Consider the following 23,290-nt stretch of genomic DNA (forward strand, 5'->3'; position numbering starts at 1 on the left):
TGCGTATGGGGGTGAGGGATCTGCAACTGTACTAAGAGCTGAATTTGACCAAAATTAACAATTTACTGTCCAAGACTCCCCCTGGAGGTTGCAAACCTTCAATAGACTCCAGAGTCTCAAAACCATCAAATCTTATCACAGCAATTGTCTAGGTGGAGAAACAGATTCCTGGTGCTGCCCACTCCATTGTCTTCCCCAAATCTTGTTTGGTTCATTTTTATTATTTCTTATTGATATTCTCTATTTAGTGAGCCATCCTTCTCATGGTTTCCTTTAGCTCTTTGGGCATATGTAAAACCACTGACTTAAAGTCTTTAGTAAATCTAATGTCTGCACTTCCTCAAGGATGGTTTCTATTAAGTTTTTTTCCTGTGTGTGGGCCCAGAATTGTTGTTGTTGTTGAAAACTGGGCATTTTTAATATTATAATGTGGGAAGTCTGGAAATCAGATTCTCCTCCTTCCCCAGGGTTTGTTGCTGCTTGTAGTTGTCTGTTTGATGGCTTTTCTGAACTAATTTTTGTGAAGTCTGTATTCTTTGTTGTGTATGGTAACTGAAATCTGTTTGGCCAACTGAATGGGGAGTCATCACAGGCTTCCTTAAGCCTGAAAACAAAGAAAAGAAAAAAAGGAAGAAAAAAAGAGAGAGAGAGAGAAAGGATGAAAGGGAGGGAGGGAAGGAGGGAGGAAAAATAACCATCTGCAGATGGGCTGCATGTCTCACGTCATGCCTTCAACACTCAGCTGGGCAGATTACAACTCTGCTTTAGTCCTCACTTCTTGCTTGCACAGAGCCTGCAGATCTGCCAGAGGTGAGAACCTAAGGCTTTCTTGTCTTTTCTGAGCATGTCAACTCTGTGCAATCCCACACTTCATATCCGCCTCCCATTCATGTGGGAGGTTTTCAAAGCCCTTTCCCCCTGAAGTATCTCATTCCTTAACCTTTCCTCCCAAGATTTTAATTGGCATTGTTTGCCCCAAGAGGAGTGGCTAATACATTTGCCTTTAAACTTAAGGGTTATCCCTCTGCTCTGAAGAGTTCCGAGTTGCGTAAAATAAAGGCAAGTCCTTTGAGCCAGTTCTTCAAGGAGCCAGTAGACAGGTCCAAACAAATAACCGTAATTCTTTGAGAACAGTATTCTGCTCCCGTTGGTACAAGGAACATGTACCAGGAATGCAGGCTATTGTCTTTAATGCTGCCAGGAAGCACAAAATGAATGGGACCAGGGTAAGTTAAAGTGCCACAAAGCAATCTTTTCAAGATGCAGCCATTTTTCTTTATTGTTGTTGTTTTTTTACTGACCATTTACTTGGTTGCTGTAAACTTTCGATTATTTTCTAGAGTTCCAATAAAGTCGATTCTGTTTTTGCCAATTTATTCTCTGCTTCTATTGAGAAAGAGACTTTTGGAGTTCCCCATTACACCATCCTTGGTAGACATCTGCCAGCTTATTCATTTTGAAGTAAAAGGAAAATGTGGTTACTTTCAAGGGTTTCATAAAGCAAAGAAAACCATGCTCACAACGTATAAAGGAGAGAGCTCATTTTAAGGTCACACAGTTCTAAGCAAGAGTTAATGTCCCATGTTAACAGTGCAGGCTTCTACTTTGATTAGATCCAAGCATCAGTGTGCATTACTTTAGGTAATGAACAAAATACGTTTCCTTTCATGCACCTGCAGGAGCACGACCATCACAAGCTGTTTGGCTAAGACATCGAGTCAGGAGGGGTCTGGACACTGCTGCATGTGATGAGCACAGAGATGAGCAGTAGACCGTGTGGTACCCGGGGCAGCTGCCAGAAGCACAGCCCTTGGTGCTGCTGCACACACAGGGCCCCAGACCCACTCCACAGCAAGTCCCCAAGAATCAGGCTGCTCTCTTGGGAGCACGAAGAAACCTGGAGATGGCAGACAGTAAGTGGCCAATCTTAATTTTGTGCCAAGTCACCTGCTATTTTATTGCAGATTCTAACATAGGCAGAAACCACAGGGTTAAGTGTTTGGAAGAAAAAAATAGTCCTGGGGCTCCTGGCTGGCTCGGTCAGTAGAGCATATGGCTCTTGATCTTGGGGTCATGAGTTCGAGACCCACATTGGGGGTGAAGTTTACTTGAAACAAAAAGAAAAAGAAGAAATAATCCTTTTCTTTGTGAGAAAGTCTTCATTAATCTTTTCCTCCATGAATTTGATGGGACTGCCATTACAGGACCTTGGCAGGAGAACATGCTGGTCTAACTCATTGGACCCCAGTGTTCCCGAGCCTGATACAACTCTCACGGACAAGTTCTGAGTTCTGCATTCTGAACTGTGGGGCAGACAGTTCTTTGATGCCTGACATTAACAAGGGTCGTATCACTTGCCCTCTGCGACCACCCCCGCCCCAGCATCTCATCTTCCAGAGCATGCAGAGGTAGCATTTTGTTCAGAGCATGGCTGTGCTGTTGAACAGGCAGCAGAACAAAGCCATGCCAAGATGCAGGCGGCAGCTCACACCAACTCGCTGACCTGCCCCCCGGGGCTCACAGCCTGCGACTCGAATTCCTCTCCTGCCACAGCCAAGTGATTACGATCAGAAACGTGCAGGTCCTGGACAAACAGAACAGGAAACGTTACATCCCTGAGAGGCTACTGTGGCACCATGACAAGCTGCAGAAGAGAAAACTCAACAAGCGGACCCAACTCTTCAACATTCACAGCACGTGTATTCAGCGTTTATTTTATTTTAGTTATAAAATTGCCCAAACACAAAGTTTAAAAAAAAAACCACACAGTGTAAGTTTTTTATTCCTTCTTTTGTTGCAGAAAATAAATAATGGTCACGTAATAATTGTTCACATACGCATGTCTATAAAAGCATTTCTAAAAAGGTCATTTGCTGGGATTCGACTATCATCTTTTTGGCTTTTCAGCTGCAGGTATGACACAGTATAGATCATTTGATTTCATGAACTTTTTTAAGCACTTGGGCTCCAGCAACTTTGGAAAAAGGCTGTCTGTGGGCTTAAAAGTCTTATTCCAGGTTATTGTTGAAATAGCTAAACTACAAACAACCAGGGTTGTTAATTCATTTAGGAGGAGAATATAGTTTTTCTTTTATAAAAATCGCCCAAAAAACTCATAAACACCTAACCTGACATAAAAAGTTGCTCTATCTTCGTAGGAATTAACAAAAAGGAAGGAACAAAGCACAGACGGCCCCTGGGAAGTACATCGCATCAGGCATGACCCCTCACGGTACTCTCCACTTCCAGTTTGGCCCTCGGGAGTTTTAAGAAAGGAAAACTGTTCAGTCATCTAAACCTATGTTTCTGAAAAGGTAGGACATGGACTCCCCATTGTGAATCCGACGGATGGCTTCCGAGAGGATCATGCTGATGTCCACAGTTTTAATTTTGGGGCACTGGAGCTTCTGGATTTCATGTGGAATCGTATTGGTAACCACCACCTGCAAATCAAGAGGAAAGAAATCCAACATCATCAGAGAACCAGGTAGCTTCCTGTTTGGATCTGAAAATCTGATATATTCTCAAATCTCTGTGGTTCTACTTGACAGGACCAGTGAGTCTACCACACCTTCAACAACGTTTTCAGTCAATGTGAACACTACTTGTTTCTTTTCTTTAAAAAAAAAAAAGATTTATTTATTTTAGAGAGAAAGAGTGAGCGAGTGAAGAGGGAAGGGGCAGAGGGAGAGGGAGAGAGTTTTTTTTTTTAAGATTTTATTTATTTGACAGAGACACAGCGAGAGAGGGAACACAAGCGGGGGGGAATGGGAGAGGGAGAAGCAGGCTTCCCGCTGAGCAGGGAGCCCGATGCGGGGCTCGATCCCAGGACCCTGGGATCATGACCTGAGCCGAAGGCAGACGCTTAATGACTGAGCCACCCAGGCGCCCAGAGGGAGACAGTCTTAAGCAGAGTCTATGTAGCCCAATGTGGGGCTCGATCTCAAAATCTGAGCTGAAACCAAGAGTCGGACCCTTAACCGACTGTGCCACCCAGGCACCCCCACTACTGTGTCTCTTAGGTCAAGGTCTGAGACCCTGACACCCACTAAGACAGCTACAGGCAAAAAGAGAGTAAGAACTATCAGTGAGGATGTGGGGAAACTGGAACCCTCAGACGCTGCTGGCGAGAGGAGTGAAAAATGCTTTGGCTACTTTGGAAAACAGTCTGGAGGTTCCTCAAAAGGTTAAACATAGAGTTGCCATAGGACCCAAGAGAAGTGAAAACATACCTCCGTTCAAAAACTTGTACACGAATGTTTAAGACACTATTATTCACGAGAGTCAAAAAGTGGAAACGATCCAAATTTCCATAACCTTATGAATGAAAAAGCAAAATGTGGCATATCCATCCGATAAAATATTCAGCAACAAGGAAGAATGAAGTATGGATACCCTGCTCCAGCAAGGATGAACTTCCAAAACAGCACGCTAAGTGAAAGAAGCCAGACACAGAATGTACACATCACAGGATTTCATTTATATGAAATGCCCAGATTCAGTAAATCCGTACAGACAGAAAGTAGATTAGTGGATGCCTAAGGCTGAGTGGGCTGAGAAGAAATGGGGAGAGGGGTGGCTGGCTAATGAGAATCAGGGCTCCTTTCTGGGGGGAGGAGAATGGTGGGGGCACAATTCTGTGAATACACTAAGAACCAGTGAATGTTACACTTTAAATGGGTGAATTGTACAGTATGTGAATTATATCTCTTTATAAAACTGTTTTTCTTAAAATTAAGATTTGGTAAAAAAGAAAGACAAAGAAGCACTTTCCAACAGCCACAAATGGAAAAAAAAATAGCCATCTTTAAAAAAACATAGATGGGAATGATTTGTTCATTATATTTATAATCTATACTCCCTACTTCTGAAATAAGTCTCAAGAGCTCTCATAACAAAGACACACATACACAAGGAGACTGTTGAAACAGAGACGGAGAGCCAGGAATTAGTCAGAACCAGCAGCAGGGACATGAAAACCTAGCCTCATCCAATTCTTGTGACTCTTCCTTTTGTAGCTGACATTCCTGGCAACTGAGGCAAAAATGGAAACATGAAGAGTCACATAAATTATCGTGGCCTGTGAAAGAGAAAACAGTTTCCAAATTAAAACAACAACAATAAAAAAAACCCAGAAAACCCTCCCCACCGGTATCAAACACAGACCTCTCTGCACCCCTCACAGAGAATCAGTGTGAGGCGTGTCCCCAGGGTGGGGCGCTACACGTGCGCCCCATGCACAGCGCTCCCATGTAGGGGTCGGTTTTTCACGCATCAACCACCCTCACTGGGGGAGGTATCTTCCACATCTATTCTTTTTTTTAAAAAAAAAATTTTATTTATTTATTTGCCAGAGAGAGAGAGAGAGAGAGTGAGAGCACAAGCAGGGGGAGTGGCAGGCAGAGGGAGAAGCAGGCCTCCTGCTGAGCAGGCAGCCTGATGTGGGACTCGATCCCAGGACGCTGGGATCATGACCTGAGCCGAAGGCAGACGCTTAACCGACTGAGCCACCCAGCGGTCCCAAAAAGTATCAGTTTTATTGAGATATAATTCACGTACCACCCAGTCACCTACTTAAAGTGTACGCTTCACCGGTCTTCAGAACACTCAAGAGTTGGGCTTAGCACGTCCCACAGAGAGAGATGCTGCATGCCTTCGCTGTCCCTCATCTCACCATTCCCCAGAGGCCTGGCAACCACTGATCTGCCTTTATCTATTCTGGCCATGTCATTTAAGGCTTTTAACTAAAACAAACAAACCAAAAACCCCTGCTTCAAATCTTGGTTTATCAACCCCGAGCACTACCTTCCGAAAGGGGAGGACGGAAGCCTCTCCACATCCCCCACCTCCGCCTCCTACCCGGCGGAGTCCACCGTTGCTCCTGCACTGTTTACATCCTACTGCTCCACTGTGCTTTGTGCTGTAAATTCACGGGAAAAACCTGAGCTTCCTAACCAGAGTGAACACAGAAACCCAGTTTATTGATTATTATTATTTAAGATTTTATTTATTTATCGGAGAGAGAGCATGAGCAGGGAGAAGCAGATGCAGACTCCCTGTGGAGCAGGGAGCACGATGGGGGGGGGGGCCTCGATCCCAGGACCCCGAGATCATGACTTGAGCCAAAGGGAGATGCTTAACGACCGAGCCACCCAGGCGCCCCCAGAAACCCGGTGTAGCAGCTAGTTACTGGTCTGACTCCCCCTTCTGGGCATCGCTGTGAGGCCCCTCTCGGGACACAAATGCGCCCATCCACAGAGGCGGCCTGTCCATCAAGACTCGGGTGCACTTGCATCCGTTTCTGTTGCTTTTATGCCTCCTCTCCAAAGGCCACTCTGCTCTAGGAGGCCTGGCTCCCGCAGGCCACCAACCCCCCTCCTCTGGCTTGCTTTTTCGAATCTGTCCGCACGCGGCACCCGTGGGAACCACATGGACAAACCGTGAGAGCTGCCGGAAGGCCTGTCTACTCAGTATGTGAATTCTGTATTCAATTCGTGGCCTTGAACACCTTTCACGTATTCTTGGCCCTTAGGATGTCTGTCCCGCTGAACGTAAGGAGGATGGATCTGGTCCGAGCCACACAAGCCTGGCCTCTGTCTGAGCAAAGGCACCTTAAACCCTTGAACGCAGGGCCAGGCTCAAGGAGATGGGACTGCTGAAGAGTAGAAGTGTGGGGCTCGGGAAAGTAAAAGGAGTTTGAGCCATGGAGGATTCAATACCCAGGAATCTACAGGGCAAAACACTTCCCATTTCTTAAGAGAGAATAAAAATGTGATTTATGCAGTCAGAGCAGACAAGCAGATAAGCCCGCTGACCGAGGGGGGCAGACAAAGCAGGGGGAGTAAGCCTGATGGCCTTGCCTCAGGCTTGAGTGAGATGCAGGCGGCTTGGGAAACTGGAGCACCAGGTTCATACCGCAGGCATCTGTCTGTCCCAGCGACAGCTGTGCTTTGGCATCATAAATGCTCAGCCTACCGGCTGTGTGACCTGAAGAAGACCCTTAACCTTTCGGATGCAGGACTTCCTGTCACTCTAAAAGGGGTGCTGATGGGCAGCCTGCAGGGCTGTGATGGAGTCTGGGGGGTGCGGGGGGAGTGTGCACAGCACCACGTGCCATGTGCCCCAGTTATGAGAGTTAGTAAAACTAGTGCCATGTGCAAAAGACAGAGGCTTCCGGTCCGTGAAACGCAAACATAACCCACAGTGTGAATCGATTCTTAACCACCAAATAATGCAGCCCTCACCCGCTCTCTCTAACCGGGACCGGGAGGCACAAAGGTGCCGGGGCAGCGGAGCCCAGACTGTGGTGGTTACCTCGTCGATGGCGGACTCTTCAATCAGCCGGGGAGCATCTGATGACAACAAGCCATGAGTCGCCATCACAAAGATCTTATATGCGCCCCTTTCCTTCAGGGTCTCTGCTGCGGCGAGGAAGCTGTCCACGTCGTCAATGATGTCATCCTGTCAAGTCACAGAGGGAGCAGAAGGTACATGAACACAGGTGCAAAGGCAGGTTCACACAACCCAGAAAAAGAAAGGGTGTCATTCCACTCTAGCAGATCTGCTGTCCCATCTAACATGTCCAGGTGGCATGGTGACACGGCCGGTCACTGTGCCCCCGCTGCATTCCCTGCAGGCCTCTTGGCCACACCGGGGCTCCCTGGGGCCACCATCTCCACCTTATCCCTGGTGGGTCTGGAACTGTGCCCTCAGCAGGCTGGGGCTCCAGAAATGTTCACTGAAGGGTTTTTGGGTTTTGTGATTTTTTTTAAAGATTTATTTATTTGACAGAGAGAGGGAGCAGCAGAAGGGGAGGGAGAAGCAGACTCCCCACTGAGCAGGGAGCCCGATGTGGGACTGGATCCCAGGACCCTGGGATCAGGACCTGAGCCAAAGGCAGACGCTTAACCGACTAAGCCACCCAGGCGTCCCGTGAAGGGTTTTTGTTTCTTTGAAATGCATAATAAAACTGTCAGAATGTGCTTGATTCTAGCTAGTCCTTTCCTCTTTTCCTGTTGGTTTTCCTTATTTTCTGAATTTTCTCCACTGGGCACATGGGAAATATACTTTCTACATACGGCTTTATAATGGGAAAGATAGTATTTTTTTTCAAAGATTTTATCTATTTATTTGACAGAGAGAGAGAGAGACACAGCGAGAGAGGGAACACAAGCAGGGGGAGGAGAGGGAGAAGCGGGCTTCCAGCAGGGCAGGGAGCCTGATGTGGGGCTTGATCCCAGGACCCTGGGGTCATGACCTGAGCCAAAGGCAGACGCTTAACGACTGAGCCACCCAGGCGCCCGTATAGTAATAGTATTTTAACAAACTACACAGTCCAGTGGTGTCCCACCCATGCACCACAGGCTCCCAGTGCGACAGGGTTGAAAATATATGTATCAGTCTCCACCCAGAGAGCACACAGAGCTCCTAAAACCCTTGCAAATTTCTAAGTGATGAGAACACTAAGAACATCATTTGTTCTATTTGTCTTTGACCCTGACCCTGACACAGGGCTCCCAAAACGCTTGTAAATTCCTAAGTGATAAGAGCACTAGAAGCCTCTTTTATTCTAATGAGGTGACTCCCGGTGGGCTCCTGAATGGGGGCTGGTCACCAGAAAGACCATGCCATGAGAAGTTTGGAATTTCCAGTCCCCTAACCCCCATTCTCCAGAAAGGGGAGAGGGGCTGGAAATGGAGTTAATGATCCATCATGCCTATGTGATGAAACCTCCATAAAAATCCCAAAAGTACAGGGTTTGGAGAGCTTCCGGATTGGTGAACACATCCACATACTGGGAGGGTGACATACCCCAGCTCCACGGGGACAGAATATTCTGTGCTCTGGACCCTCCCAGACCTCGCCCTATGTATCTCTTCATCGGTATCCTTTATGCCATCCTTTAATAAACTGGTCAATACAAGGGTTTCCCTGAGTTCTGTGAGCCACTCTAGCAAAATTAATCCAACCTGAGAAGGGGGTCATGGGAACCTCTGCTTTGTGGCCAGATCATACAGAAGCTGTGGGTAACCCGGGGCCGTACTTGCAAATGGCATCTGAAGTAGGGTGGGAGCAGTCTTGTAGGACTGACCCTTAACCCGCAGGGCTGTGACACTAGCTCTGGGTAGACAGCGTCAGAACAGAGTTAACCTGGGGCGCCTGGGTGGCTCGGTCGGTTAAGCGTGTGACTTCGGCTCGAGTCATGATCTCGGGGTCCTGGGATGGAGCCCCACATCGGGCTCCCCTGCGCTCTCTCTCTGCACCCCTCCCCCGCTCATGCTTTCTCTCTCTCAAGTAAAAGCTTAAAGAAAAAAAAAAAAAAGACCTGAGTTAAATTGTAAGACAAGCAGCTGGTATCACAGAGAAAAACCTCCACACATTTATGTGAACTGTAAAGGGGGTACGCAGGAGATACAGGAGGTGGAAAACGGAGTCTTTCCTATCACACCCAGGCTACCAAAGTTATTTTAAGCCCACTAGGGTATCAAGCATCGTCTAGACTTGAATAAGTATTCACACATTTATTTTATATGCGTATGTATTATTCCTTTCAAATGTATACTGGTACTACTATGATCAAAGAAGAAAAAGAGAGATATTACTTGAAAAGTGCTACTGGCAAAATGGTACAGCCGTTCTGAAATAGAGTTTGACAGGTTCTTGTAACACTCTCTTTGCAATCACCACGCAACCCGCCAATCGTACCTTTGGCCATTTATCCCACAAAAAGTGAAACAAAAACCCATACACAAATGTGCATATAGCAATTTTATTTCTAATAGCAGAACACTGGAAACAATCCAAATGTCCTTCGGTCGGTGAACGTGGTACCAACTGTGGTACCAACCTGCATGGAAAACAGCTCAGCCGAAAAGGGTGTACTAATATACGTAACAACCTGGATGGATCTCCAGGGAAGCATGCTAGGGGGACAAAATCGATCTTAAAGGCTGGCCAACTGTATACTCCACTTGTATGACTTTCTTGAAGTCACCATTACAAAGACAGAGGACAGATTAGCCATCAGGGATCGGGGGGGCAGGAGGGGACCTAGCGATAAAGGCGTGACACGAAGGAGCTTCGCTCAGGTGATGGTGTCATTCTGTATCTGACCAAGGTGGTGGTTACACAAAGCTCCACGTGTGATAAGCCTGCACACGTCTACACACACACACACGTCACATCGGTGCTGTCAGGACAGCTGGTGGGTGGTGGTGATCTGAATTTCCAGACTGTGTTACTGCAACCCAGTTGAGCAAGGAGGAGGAAGCTGGATCAAGAGAACACAAGACTTCCCTGTATAATTTGGGGGAGGGGAGGGCCTACTTCCTATGAATCAAAACCACTTCAAAATAAAAAGGGTTTTTTTTTTCTTTTTAATGCAGTAGAAAGGGGGCAGAAGCATTACAGAATTCACAGCATCTTGTTACTACAGATTTTGTTAATTAAGGAATAAATTCATGGGCAGCTAGTACCCTAGAGGGTGACGTCAGAGATTTTGTAATTCCGAAAAGATTTTATAATTCAGAAATTCACAAGCAAAATCACCAGCACTGGGGAGAACATGGGACCCCCACTATGGAGTCTTGGTTAACTGGTGCGGCCACTCTGGGAACAGTTTGGCACCAGTCAGGAAAGCTGGAAATGTGTGTGCCTTCCGACCCAACCACCCCACTCCCAGGTGCCAAGACAGTTTTATACGTATGCTCCAGAAAAGAGGCACAGGATTGTTCAGAGCAGTATTATCTGGAAATAGAGAAACTGTATGCTCGGTGCCTGGAGAACAGATCAATAGGCTGTGTCATGGTCATACCAGGAACAGCAGTAAAGGGAAATAATGTGCAACCACATGTTACTACATGGAGAAATCTCAGAACACCACTGAATGGAAGTCATAAAGTACACAGAGACTTCATTACACAAACATCAGAAAGCTGAAAAACAGAACCACCTAGCATTTGGGGATACATGCGTTCATGGCAGAATGTAACAGCAAGCAAGGGCATGAATGGTGACTTTCGGGTTGCTGACAATCTCTGGGGGTAGGAGAGAGAAGACAGACCAGGGAAGAGCCAACGTGACCTCAAAGGGACAGGACAATGTTCTGTATCAAGCTGAGCAGTGGCATGCCCATGTGTTCATACTATTGTTGTTTTAACCATAAAGGCATTAAATGTACTCCTTTTGTGCACTGGTTTTGTGAAGCACAAGAGGATGAGTGTTTTATAAACAGTTATCAATTTTGTACCCTACCTTTACCACAAAACAATTTCCCGTGTATGACAAACAGCCGCATAACATTTAGTAAACCAAGTAGGTACAATTTCTTAATAAACTAATGATAACAATTTTCTGCTTTTGGACCAAAGTAAACATGTAGCACAAGGTACCAATGTAAAGGAGACTTACCTGGCCACACCGCTATCCCCACACAATTAACAAATAATTCAACAGAATAACAATGGCAAATACAACAATTGACAATAATAATAAGAGAGATCTACATACCACAATGATGGCGATCCTTCCTCCAACATCGCCAACAACTGTGATTGGGGGCTTTTCTTTAGGAATCAGCACTGGTCAGAATAAAACACACACAAAAGTTTCTATATTAAAGCCTTTAAAAAGTTAATGTCTCATGATAAGACCCAAGAAACTAGAAACAGATGGGAACTTCCTCAACCTGAAAAAGGGCAAATATGAAAAACGCACAGCTGACAGCATACTTAATGAAAGACTGAAACATTCCCCTAACATCCGGAACAAGACAAAGGATGCCTGCTCTCTCCATTGCTACTCAACATGGTACTGGATGTGCTAGCCACGGCAATTAGGCAAGAAAAAGAAATAAAAGGTATCCAGATTGGACAGAAAGAAGTAAAACTATCTCTTTAGCAAATGACATGACCCTACATATAAAAAATACTAAAGAATCCACAAAGAACTACCAAAGCTAATACATCAATTCACCAAAGTTGCAAGGTAACACATAAAAATCAGTTCTTTCTACACACGAGCAATGAACAATCTGAAGAAGAAATAACTCCACTTGTAAAACCATTGAAAAGAATAAAATACCTGAAAATAAATTCAACCAAAGAGATGAAAGACTTGTACACTGAAAAGTATAATATACTGGTGAAAAAAAAGGAAACATAAATAAATGGAAAGATATCCCATGAATTTATTCCTTAATTAACAAAATCTGTAGTAACAAGATGCTGTGAATTCAGTAATGCTTTTGCCCCCTTTCTACTGCCAGTGAACTGTATACTTTAAAACGGCTGATTCTAGGTTATGTGACTTTCACTTCAATTTTTATTTTTTATTTTATTTTTAAGGATTTTATTTATTTGTCAGAGAGAGAGAGAGCACACGCAGGGGGAGCAACAAGCAGAGGGAGAAGCAGACTCCCCACCGAGCAGGGAGCCCAATGTGGGGCTCAATCCCAGAACCTTGGGATCACGACCTGAGCCGAAGGCAGACGCTTAACCGACTGAGCTACCCAGGCATCCCTCACTTCCATTTTTTTTTTTTTTTTTAAGATTTTATTTATTTGACAGAGAGAGAGACAGTGAGAGAGGGAACACAAGCAGGGGGAGGGGGAGAGGGAGAAGCGGGCCTCCCGCGGACGGAGCAGGGAGCCCGATGCGGGGCTCGATCCCAGGACCCTGGGATCATGACCTGAGCCGAAGGCAGTCGCTTAACCGACTGAGCCACCCAGGCGCCCCCCCTCACTTCCATTTTTAAAGAAAGGTCAGTGTCACTAATGAATAAAAGTAGGAGTGCTCTAGATCAGGGCTTCTCAACCTGGGCACCATTGACTTTTTGGTCAAATAATTCTTTGTGGTGGGAGCTGTCCTATGTGTTACAGGATGTTTACGGCATCCTTGGTCTCCTCAACTGTGACCACCAAAACTTCTGCAGACACTCCAAGTATGCTCAATGGGACAAAATCCATGGCATCCCTGCCCCGCACCCCCCAGTTGAGAACCAATGCTGTGGATTAAAAGAGGCTAAAGACAAAGGACAACCGAATGTAACATGATCCTAGGTGGCGGGGGAGGGGGACGACAGAAATGTAAAACCAAACAAAGCAAGATAAATCCCAAAACTGAAGTAATTCTGTACACTTTCCACACTTCCTTTTCCAGGCACCTAACCCCAGGACTGGGGAAAGAGTATAACGGTGTAGACTTTAGGGAATCAGCCTGACAAAAGCCGTGTGAATAGTCTTACCTTTGGATTCATAAATCTCACTTTTAGAAACTTACAATGAATAAGCCCAGTTACAGAAAAAGTGTTAACCACACCAAAAACTAATGATGTAATATATGGTGATTAACATAACAATAAAAAAGAGGAAAAAAAAAAAAAAGAAAAAGAAAAAGTGTTAACCCACCTATGTGCGTTACAACATTATACTGAAAGAACAGGTGAAAACATCAGGGTGCCTGGGAGGCTCAGTCAGTTAAGCATCTGACTCTTGGTTTTGGCTGGGGTCATGACCTCAGGGTCGTAAGATCGAGCCCCGCATGGGGCCCTGCACTCAGAGCAGGGTCTGATGGAGATTCTCTCCCTCTCCCTCTGCTCCTCCCCCGCCACTCGCTCTCTTTCTAAAATAAATAAAACCTTAAAAAAACAAACAAAACAGGTAAAAACAAATACCTGCTAGACCCTGGTTGGGCTTTGGTTTCAGCCACATTCAACAGCCATTAAAAATGCTGTTCATGCAAGTTTTCAATCACCTGGGAGAAGGTGTATTATGGAGCAACACGTGCATTCTGTCCCCATCTACACCACAGCTCCGTAACCCAAGGAAGGAAACCATGGGAAGAGGCCCACCAAAAGATAAAAATGCTGTGTCTCTGGATCTAGTGCCGTAATGTTTTGAATATTTATATAATGGGCTCCTATTCTGGAAAAGTATTGCTTTCTATTTTTTTTTTTTTAAGATTTTATTTATTTGTCAGGGAGAGAGCACAGGCAGGGGGAGCAGCAGGCAGAGGGAGAAGCAGGCTCCCCGCTGAGGAAGGAGCCTGACACAGGACCCCCAGGATCATGACCTGAGCTGAAGGCAGATGCCCAACCAACTGAGCCACCCAGGAGTCCCATAGAAAAGTACTGCTTTCTTTTTTAGTTGGCATTTTCCCTCTGTAAGAAACCAGAAAATACAAACTGAATTTTTAAATCTAATGATAAATATCAAAATCCTTTGATGTCATCACAATCTTAACAAGTATGTGTGAGATTCCACAGGAATAATGTTTTCTTTTGTCTCCATATGTCTATTTGCATCTATCGACTTGCTACTAACTTAAACAAGTCTAGAGGGCCAGGCCAGCAAATGTGTAAAGAAAGTTCAACATTTGGGATCTGTGGAATTAAAATTCTGCTCTATTCCCCCCCAAATCCTCTAGTGTTCACTGCTTGAGTCAAAATGTACACACAGAAATGTTATAATTACAACTGTGAACTAAACAAGCTGAAACATAAAGAGCAAATAAGTACATAAAGGAAATGTCAGAGAGTCCTGGCCCCTCGTTTCTAGATTGGAGACCACCAGCTCCGTCTCTGCAGTCCAGAAATGACTAGCTAAGGCCACACTTAAAGCTAAAGCCCAGGGGCACCTGGGTGGCTCAGTTGGTTAAGCGACTGCCTTCAGCTCAGGTCATGATCCTGGAGTCCCAGGATCGAGCCCCACATCGGGCTCCCTGCTCAGCGGGGAGCCTGCTTCTCCCTGACCCTCCCCCCCCATGGACTCTCTCTCATTCTCCCTCTCTCAAATAAATAATAAATAAATCTTAAATTAAAAAAAAAGCTAAAGCCCAGAAGTTAAAAGGAGCTGGTTCATGTGAAGACGGCTGACACGTTCCTGAACGTAGCTGATATAATTGCAAAGCTGAATAGGAACATGCTTTCCCCCTGAGCTTAGGGAAAGGGTTCATCTCTGTAGAGGCCTGCCTGACACTAGCCCCTCACTGAGCAGATACTGGCTCTGAAAGGAAGGCCAGCCACAGGCCTGAGAGCCCAGCAGCCTTGCAGCGGGGTGCACACGCTAATGTGGGGCCTGATTAGCAAATCCCGAAACCTGGCTCCATCCCCAGCTCGCTTTTTTTTTTTTTAAGATTTTATTTATTTATTTGAGAGAGAGAGCACAGGTGGGGTGAGGGTCAGGGGGAGAAGCAGACTCCCTGCTGAGCAGGAAAGCCCAATGCAGGACTCGATCCCAGGACCCTGGGATCATGACCTGAGTCGAAGGCAGACGCTTAACAACTGAGCCACCCAGGCGCCCCTCTTTAAACTCCCATCACAGTGGGAGAGGGCCATCTCCCAAGATGGAATAGGAGAGGCACAGGCCTTCTCGTCCGATGAGCCCATTGTTAGGCTCCCAGAGCAGTGATATATGTGCGCTAAGTCACAAATGTAAGCCACAGATGTAATTTTAAATTTTCTAGCAGCCACATTACAAAAGTATTGGGAAATAGGTGAAACTAATTTTAATACATTTTATTTAATCAAAAATCTCATTTCAACATGTACTCAATAAAAAACTGATTAACAAAGACCTTTCACATCAAGAGTGTGTGTCCTTCGCATTCCCGGCATAACGCGGCTCCATTCGCCCCATTCCAGTGGGCAGGCGGCCGCTGGGCTGGACAGCACCGCCGAGCCCGGCACAGCCCGAGGTCAAAGCCCTCCCGCTGTGCAACTGTGCAACTGCATCAGCCTCCCAAATCTGTCCTCCCTGTCTCTTGCCTCTCTTCCCTGCAATCTGTCCCAACACCCAGTGCAGGCCTGGACTTCTGAAGACACCTGCCCCCAGCTCCAGAGAACTTTGCAGCCTTCTATAATGCAAGTATATGAACTGGCATTTAAAATCCTCCCTTCCCCTCCAGCAGACTCCTGCCACCTTACCCCCATCTTTTCCCCCAAGGACCTTCCAGCACTCAGGGTGGTGTCCTTCCTGGTCACATCATGGCCGGACACAGGCCCCAGCCCTTGCCTCCAGAGCCTGCCCCCTGCGGGCTGCCCTGGCATCCTGATCTAACCGACGCCTGAACGCTGCCTCTCTCCACCTCAGCCCACCGAGATCCGCAGGTGCAGTCCCAATACAGCTTTCCTTCCTTCAAGTGTTCTCTATTTGCAAACAAGCAAATTCCTGGGCAAAGCAAGAACGCGAAGGGGTCCAGAATATGCCACGGTGGCATAAAAATGATTCTGAGCTGAAGACACTGGAGCTCCTGAAATTCCTTCCGGTCTAAAAGCAGAGCCCCCCAAAAGAACTCAAAGAATTCAAATGTCGTAAGTCCCCTCCCAGGAACAACCAGGGAAGACTAACTTGCCACCTAGACTAGAAGTCAGCACCACTCCCACACAGACACGGTCACAGAACCATCCTACTTCCTTCTGGGCCAAGGGCCCTTCATCTCTCCTAAAAGTCACCTGTTTTCCAGCTTCCCCTGTTAAGATCCCCCCAATCCTAAACCCTGTCTTTTCTTGTGCTAATCTATCCTTTGTGAAATTTGCAGGCCCCTAAGCCAGAATCTAAAGAGGGCAGAGGAAAAGTTTTTCCTCCCCAACAGACTCAAAGGCAGTATTTTTTGTTTTTAATTGACAAGATGTTCGTAAAGCACGAAGGAAGTTTCTTAAAAACAAACAAATTCACACATAACTGCCCGACCCCGTCACCATATTGTCACCTTTAGTATTCCCTCCGGGGCCTCACACAAGCCCAGGTATACACTCTTGTATTCTGCCGATTCCCATATACTCCAGATTTTTCTCTTGTATCCAGCTAGGCTTAGCTGTATCAGTGGGCTGCATAATTAGTTGTGCTGATACAAGATAATTTATCAAGGCCCACCCTCTGCTAAGCCATTTAGACGTTTCCAATATTCTGCATTCAAAGTAACACTATCAGTGAATAATATACACAAAGTTTTTTGCTCGTGTTAAACTCTCCTCTAGGATATACTGCTGAGTGAATGGATGAAATTCTCTGAAATGGCAGAACTGAGCCTTTTCCTACTTCTTGCTATGATCACACAGACTGCTTCTAGAAGGCTCTATGATCCACAGGGCTATCAGAAATGCACTTGTTACAACTGGGTATTAACCCGTTTTTGCCCACTGAAAAACAAAAGAACAAAGAGAGAAAGGGCCATTCACAGTGGGAAGACGACACATTCGGGCAGCCTTAAAAAAAGCTACGAGGAAAGTGACAAAGAGGGGCCGGCACACTTACTGGGGATCTCCAGGCTGGGGTGGATGGCAGCTACACTCCTGACCATGGGCGGGGAGTGCCGTCCATCCACCAGGTCGGACTCGGCGTCCTGTGCTTCTCCGTGAATCACCGCGATTCCCAGGCGCAGACGCTCGGCGAAAGACTGTGCCCTGAGGGAGAGCGTGAGACACGGTTCAGAAAGGACGCAGCTTCCGTTGTCTGACGCTCACGGGAGGAACATACGAGAACAGACATCCAGTGCAGTTTCCGAGAGGATTAATGAAAAGAGAGAGGAAATAATCTTCGAGTCCTAGGATCTGGGACAAAGCGTGGGGACCCCAGGTGATGAGCACGTCCCTCTCGCAGTGAGCACCAGTGGCCGGACAGCAGCCTGGTCTGCGCTCAGTGGGCTAGCTGCACCTGCACTCGCTAACTCTACTAAGCCGCACCTTCCTTGCTTCTAACTGCTAACCCACCTCGCCACCCGCTTAATAGTGAGAACCAACCACAGGAGGCAAAGGGCATTAAATACTCCTCAAAGCCATAAGCGTCAATTTTTAAGTTTTACTGAGATATAAGTGAGACCCAACAATCTGTGCATATTTTAAACCGTACAATCTCATAAGCTCTGATGTACGCACACATCCATGAAAACCGTTAGCATGACGAAGACAATGAAGGTATCTATCGCTGCCAGACACGTCCTTGTGCCCCTCAGTAACTCCTTCCAGCACTAGGCAACCAACAATCTGCTTTCTGGCACCAGAGTTTGACCTTTTCTAGAATTTCCTAAGTGGAATCGGAGTATGTCATCATTTCTTGTCTTACTTTGTTCACTAAGGATAACATTTTGGAGATCCGTCCACGTTATATGGCCTATCAACAGGTCACCCCTTCACACTGCAACAGTCCATTGTTTGGGTCTACCAGAGTTTGTTCAATTACTTGATACATTTATTTCCAGTTCTGAACCATGACAAAACTGCTTTGAACATTCATGTACAGATCTCTCCATGGACTCACGCTTTCCTTCCTCTTGGGTAAAAACCTAGGAGCAGAATGGCTGGATCATAAGGTAAGGCATATATTTAACTCTCTAAAGAACCAGACTGTTTTGCCAACCGGTTATGCCATTTTACATTCCCCTGAGCAGTGCATGAGGGTCCCGGGGCCTCCATGTTCTCACCAACACATGGTGTGGCCGATTTCAAATGCTATCCATTCTAATGGTGCCTAGTGGTACCTCACTGTGCTTTCCGGTGGGACTTCCCTCATAACAAACGGTGCTGAACATCTTTCATGTGCTTATCTGCCATTTGAATATATACTTTGATGAAGGGTCTGTTTATCTTTTGCCAATTTTAGTTGGGTTGCTAGTTCTCTTACTAAGTTTTAGGAATTCTTTATATCTTCTGAATGTAAGTTCTTTTTTTTTTTAAGTTTATTTATTTAATTTTTTAAGTGATCTCTCCACCCAACATGGGGCTTGAACTCATGACCTCAAGATCAAGAGTCTCACACTCTTCTGACTGAGCCAGGCAGGTGCCCCTGAATATAACAAGGTCTTTATCAGGCACATGCTTTACAAATATTTTCTCCCAATCTGTGCCTTCTCCTATATTCTCCCAGTAATGTCTTCTGAAGAGTAGTTTTAGGGGGAGTGGGAGAGGGAGAAGCAGACTTCCCGCCGAGCAGAGAACCCAATGTGGGACTCGATCCAGGGACCCCAGGACCACGACCTGAGCCGAAGGCAGACGCTTAACGACTGAGCCACCCAGGCGCCCGAGTAGTTTTACTTTTGATGATGTTTAACAATTATTTTCTTATAAAATGTACTTTTGGTGTCATATTTAAAGAATTTTTGTCCAGCAAAGTCACAAAGATTTTTCTCCCACGTTTTCCTCTAGAAGTTTTCTAGTTTTAGGTTCTACATTTAGTTACAGGATTCACTTTCAGTTGATTTTTGTATATGATGTGAAATATGACTCAAAATCATTATTTTGTATATGAACATCCTATCGTTCTAACACCATTCGTGAAAAGGACTACCATTTCTCTGTTGCATTGCTTTTGCACCTTTGCTGGAAACCAGTATTCTAGATACACATAGAGCTGTTTTTGGACTCAATTCTGTTCCACTATTCTATTTTTCTATCTTTACCCCAACGCTACATAATCACAGTCGCTTCAGCTTTACAGTAAGTCTTAACTTCAGTGTTAGATCTCCCACTTTGTTATTTCTCAAAGTCTAAGTAGCACTTACGCATGTACTGAGTGGATGGGCAAGTCCATCTCAATCCTATTTGGCCAACACCCAAAATCCCATAATCACTAGTGTGGAAAACACCCTAAGAAGTGATTAGTGGTCCCACTACCTTTCAGTAAACAAAATACAGGTGAATCACCATGGATCACTTTCTCCAACCCCTCTCGTCTAGGACAGATAATAAATGCCGACCTCCTAGCCAGAGAAGATCAGATGAGGTAACGTAGATAGATGTCTTCATACCAGCTCCTGTAACAGAATACCACAGACTGGGGGGCGGGGGGGGGGATGCTTAAGCAATAGAAATGTATCTCTCACAGTTCTAGAGGCTAGCAGCCCAAGATGAAGGCACGGCAGAGCCGGTGCCTGGTAAGGGCCTGCTTTCCGGTTTGCAGACGGCCCATGTTGCTCACGGTACCCTCATGGGGCAGAGAACAGAGAACCACGGCAAGCACATGACTCTTCTCACAAGAGCACTAATCCCAGACATGAGGGCTCCACCTTCATGACCTAATCACCTTCCAAAGGCCTCACCTCCTAATACCATTATATTGGGGGTTAGGATTTCAAGATGAATTTTGGGGAGGGGGACACACACTCCGTCCACAATAGTAGCAAAAACATCTGACGCTACACATAAGCTCCCTGAGGGAGTGTTCTTAGGCCTCATCAGACCTGGCACAATAAACATCTGAATGGATAGATGACAAACACTGGGGGTGCGTAGGTGGCTCAGTCGGTTAAGTGTCTGCCTTCGGATCAGATTGTGATCTCAGGGTCCTGGGATCGAGCCCCACGTCGGGCTGCTTGCTCAGTGGGGAGTCTGCTTCTCCCTCTTCCTCTGTGCTTCCCCCCTCAAATAAATAAATAAAATCTTTAAAAAAAAAAAAGACAAACACTGTAGTACAGTTGACCCTTGAACAACATAGGTTTCAACTGCGCTGGTCCACTTATAAGTGGATTTTTTTTTTAATACCGTGCAATCCTGTAAATGTATTTTCTCTTCTTTACCATTTCTTAGTAACATTTTCTTTTCTCTGTCTTACTTGGAGTAAGAATACAGTATACGAATGACAAAATATGCGTTAATCGACTGTTTATGCTCTCAGTAAGGTTCTAGTCAATAGCAGTCTGTTAGTAATTAAGTTCCAGGGGAGTCAAAAGTTATGCATGGATTTCTGAAGCACGGGGGGGGGGGGGGGGGTCGGTGCCCTAAGACCTGTGTTGTTCAAGAGTCAACTAAAAGCCAAATAAACTGAGCCCAAGGCTACCACAATGGTAAAATCTCATCAACAAACGGTATTAGATATAAAGTAAGTTTTACAGAAGTTACGAGAAGCCTATCCATATGGGAGAGACAAAGGAAAATTCATCATATTCTTTGGGTATTTAGTGGGTAAAAATGTATCAAAATGCACTGCTACCACTTCTCTTCCCGCTAAGATGGAGCACTCCTCCCACGGAGTACAACCAAAACCCTGGATATCATGTATGAAACAGACGTAAGAAGACTGAATGAAGGTGGAGAGGAGAAAAAAGACTGGCTGGGGACCTTGAGACTGTTGGAACGACAAGGTGGTCAGCCTGGTGGTCTTTTTGTCTCATCATCACAGATTTGCAGCTGGAGAAGCAGGCAACCCCAAAATGCCAACAGGCACATACCAAAAACAGCCCACACAAAAGCCCGCTTGCTCTAGCCAAAGGACCAAGAAAGGGGCAGCCTCCTAAGTCAGAAAACTTTAACACAGTAACCGCCCTTCTCCGGCCAACAGCCACAGAAAAAGCCAGCTACACCACTCCTGACACAAGCAAAGGTCAAGTAGGGGGGTCTACCCTACCCTTCCTCACCTGCCAGGCTATAATGATGAGCTCCAAACCCTCCAACAGGGCGGTTCCAGAGAAGGCCAAGGAGGGAGCTGGGACTTTCATCCCTACCGAGCGGTAATGAACCCCACCCCCCAGTGTCAGTGCAGCATGAACCCTGGACTTCCAACCCCACTCCGCAGTAAAAGGTGCCTTTCCCTCTCCCCTCTGAGGTGGTGTCGGGGAGGCCTCAGGGAGTCAGGAGCCTCACCAGTCTGGTGGGAACAAGGCCACTTCCCACTTGGTGTCAGTACAGGATCCACAGGCAGAGTACTCCCAGTACTCTACCTACTTGTGGGTGTTCTGATCACATTCTTATGACAAAGCTACGGTAATCAAAACAGTGTGGTGTTGACACACAGACAACAGAACAGATCTGAGAGTCCAGAAACAAACACAGACATCTATGGCCAACTGACTTTGGACGAGAATGCCAAAGCCACTCAAGGGGGAAAGAATAGTCTTTTCAACAAATGGTGCTGGACGACCAGATGATCATGTGGAAAAGAAAGACGCTGGCCCCTGACACCTCCCTCCATAGACAAAAATGAACTCAACATGGATCAGCCACCTAAACATAAGAGCTAAAACTAAACCACCGGGAGAAAACACAGGGGCAAAACTTAATGACCTTGGATTTAGCAATGGTTTCTTATATATGATGGCAGAAGCAAAAGCAGTAACAACACAGCTAACCCAGACTTCATAAAAATTAAAAACTTTTGTGTGTCAAAGAACATTATCAAGACAGGTAAAAGAGGGGCGCCCAGGTGGCTCAGTCGGTTAAAGCGTCTGCCTTCGGCTCAGGTCATGATCCCAGGGTCCTGGGATGGAGCCCCGCGTCGGGCTCTCTGCTCAGCGGGGAGCCTGCTTCTCCCTCTCCCTCTGTCTGCCGCCCCCCTGCTTGTGCTCTCTCTCTGACAAATAAATAAAATCTTAAAAAAAAAACACACACACAGGTAAAAGACAACGTTCAGAATGGGGTAAAATATTTGCAAATCCTCTATCTGATAAGGACCTAGTATCCAGAATATATAAAGAACTCCCACAACTCAATCACAGAAAAACCCAATTAAAAAATGTGCAAAAAACCTGAACAGACATTTCTCCAAAAATATACCAACGACCAATAAGCACATGAAAAGATGCTCAACATCCTTCATCATTCGAAAAGAGCAAATCAAAACCACAGTGAGAGGGCACCTGGGTGGCTCAGTCGGTTAAGCAAGCGTCTGCCTTCAGCTCTGGTCACGATCCCAGGTTCCTGAGATCGAGCCCCGCATCAGGCTCCCTGCTCAGCAGGAAGCCTGCTTCTCCCTCTGCCCCTCCCCCTGCTCGTACTCTCTCTCTCTCACAAAAATAAATAAATAAAATCTTAAAAAAACAAACAGTGAGAGGCTATTTCACACCCACTGGGATGGCCATAATAATTATAATAATAATAATAAAACAGAAAATAAGTGCTGGTAAGGATGTGGAGTCTGGAACCCTTGTACATTCCTGGTGAGAATGGAAAATGGTGTTGCCGCTGTAGCTGAGTGGTCCCTCAAAAACATTAGCATAGAATTACCATATACCCCACACTTTCGATCCTTGGTACACATCCACGAGAAATGAAAAATACGTCGACACAGCAACTTGGACACAAACGTTCACAGCAGTAGTCTTCATACCAGCCAAAAGGTGGGAACAACCCAAACGTCCTTCAATACATGAACAGATAAACAGTGTGGTTTATCCACACAGTGGGGATTGCTCAGCTGTAAGAAGAAATGACTGACCAATACACGCTATGATGTGGATGAACCTGGAAAACAGGAGGCTACGTGAAAGAAACCAGACCCAAAAGGCCACGTATTTATGATTCCATTTATACAAAACGTCCAGGATTGGCAAATCCAGAGAGACAGAAAGCAGATTCGTGGTTGCCA

General features: G+C 45.9%; 1 protein-coding gene across 6 annotated transcripts in view; it reads right to left on the reverse strand.

Moving 5' to 3' along the window:
- Window positions 1-1,197: 1,197 nt before the first annotated feature.
- The window catches only part of PRPSAP2 (phosphoribosyl pyrophosphate synthetase associated protein 2), a 57,404-nt gene continuing 35,311 nt past the window's right edge, over window positions 1,198-23,290 (reverse strand). For 4 of the 6 annotated variants that reach the window (XM_027567650.1, XM_027567648.1, XM_027567649.1 and 1 more), the window contains 4 exons: window positions 17,252-17,400; window positions 11,509-11,579; window positions 7,315-7,461; window positions 2,765-3,443 (listed from right to left, as the gene is read on the reverse strand). In XM_027567650.1, the coding sequence (XP_027423451.1) occupies window positions 3,285-3,443; window positions 7,315-7,461; window positions 11,509-11,579; window positions 17,252-17,400 (526 nt within the window). In that variant the 3' untranslated portion in view covers window positions 2,765-3,284. Of the gene's footprint in view, window positions 2,585-2,764; window positions 3,444-7,314; window positions 7,462-11,508; window positions 11,580-17,251; window positions 17,401-23,290 lie in introns of those variants that run through there. The other 2 variants (XR_003515314.2, XM_027567651.2) reach the window with 2 other exon arrangements.

The sequence above is a fragment of the Zalophus californianus genome, chromosome 16 (assembly GCF_009762305.2).
Source record: "Zalophus californianus isolate mZalCal1 chromosome 16, mZalCal1.pri.v2, whole genome shotgun sequence".
In the NCBI taxonomy this organism is placed as follows: Eukaryota; Metazoa; Chordata; class Mammalia; order Carnivora; family Otariidae; genus Zalophus; species Zalophus californianus.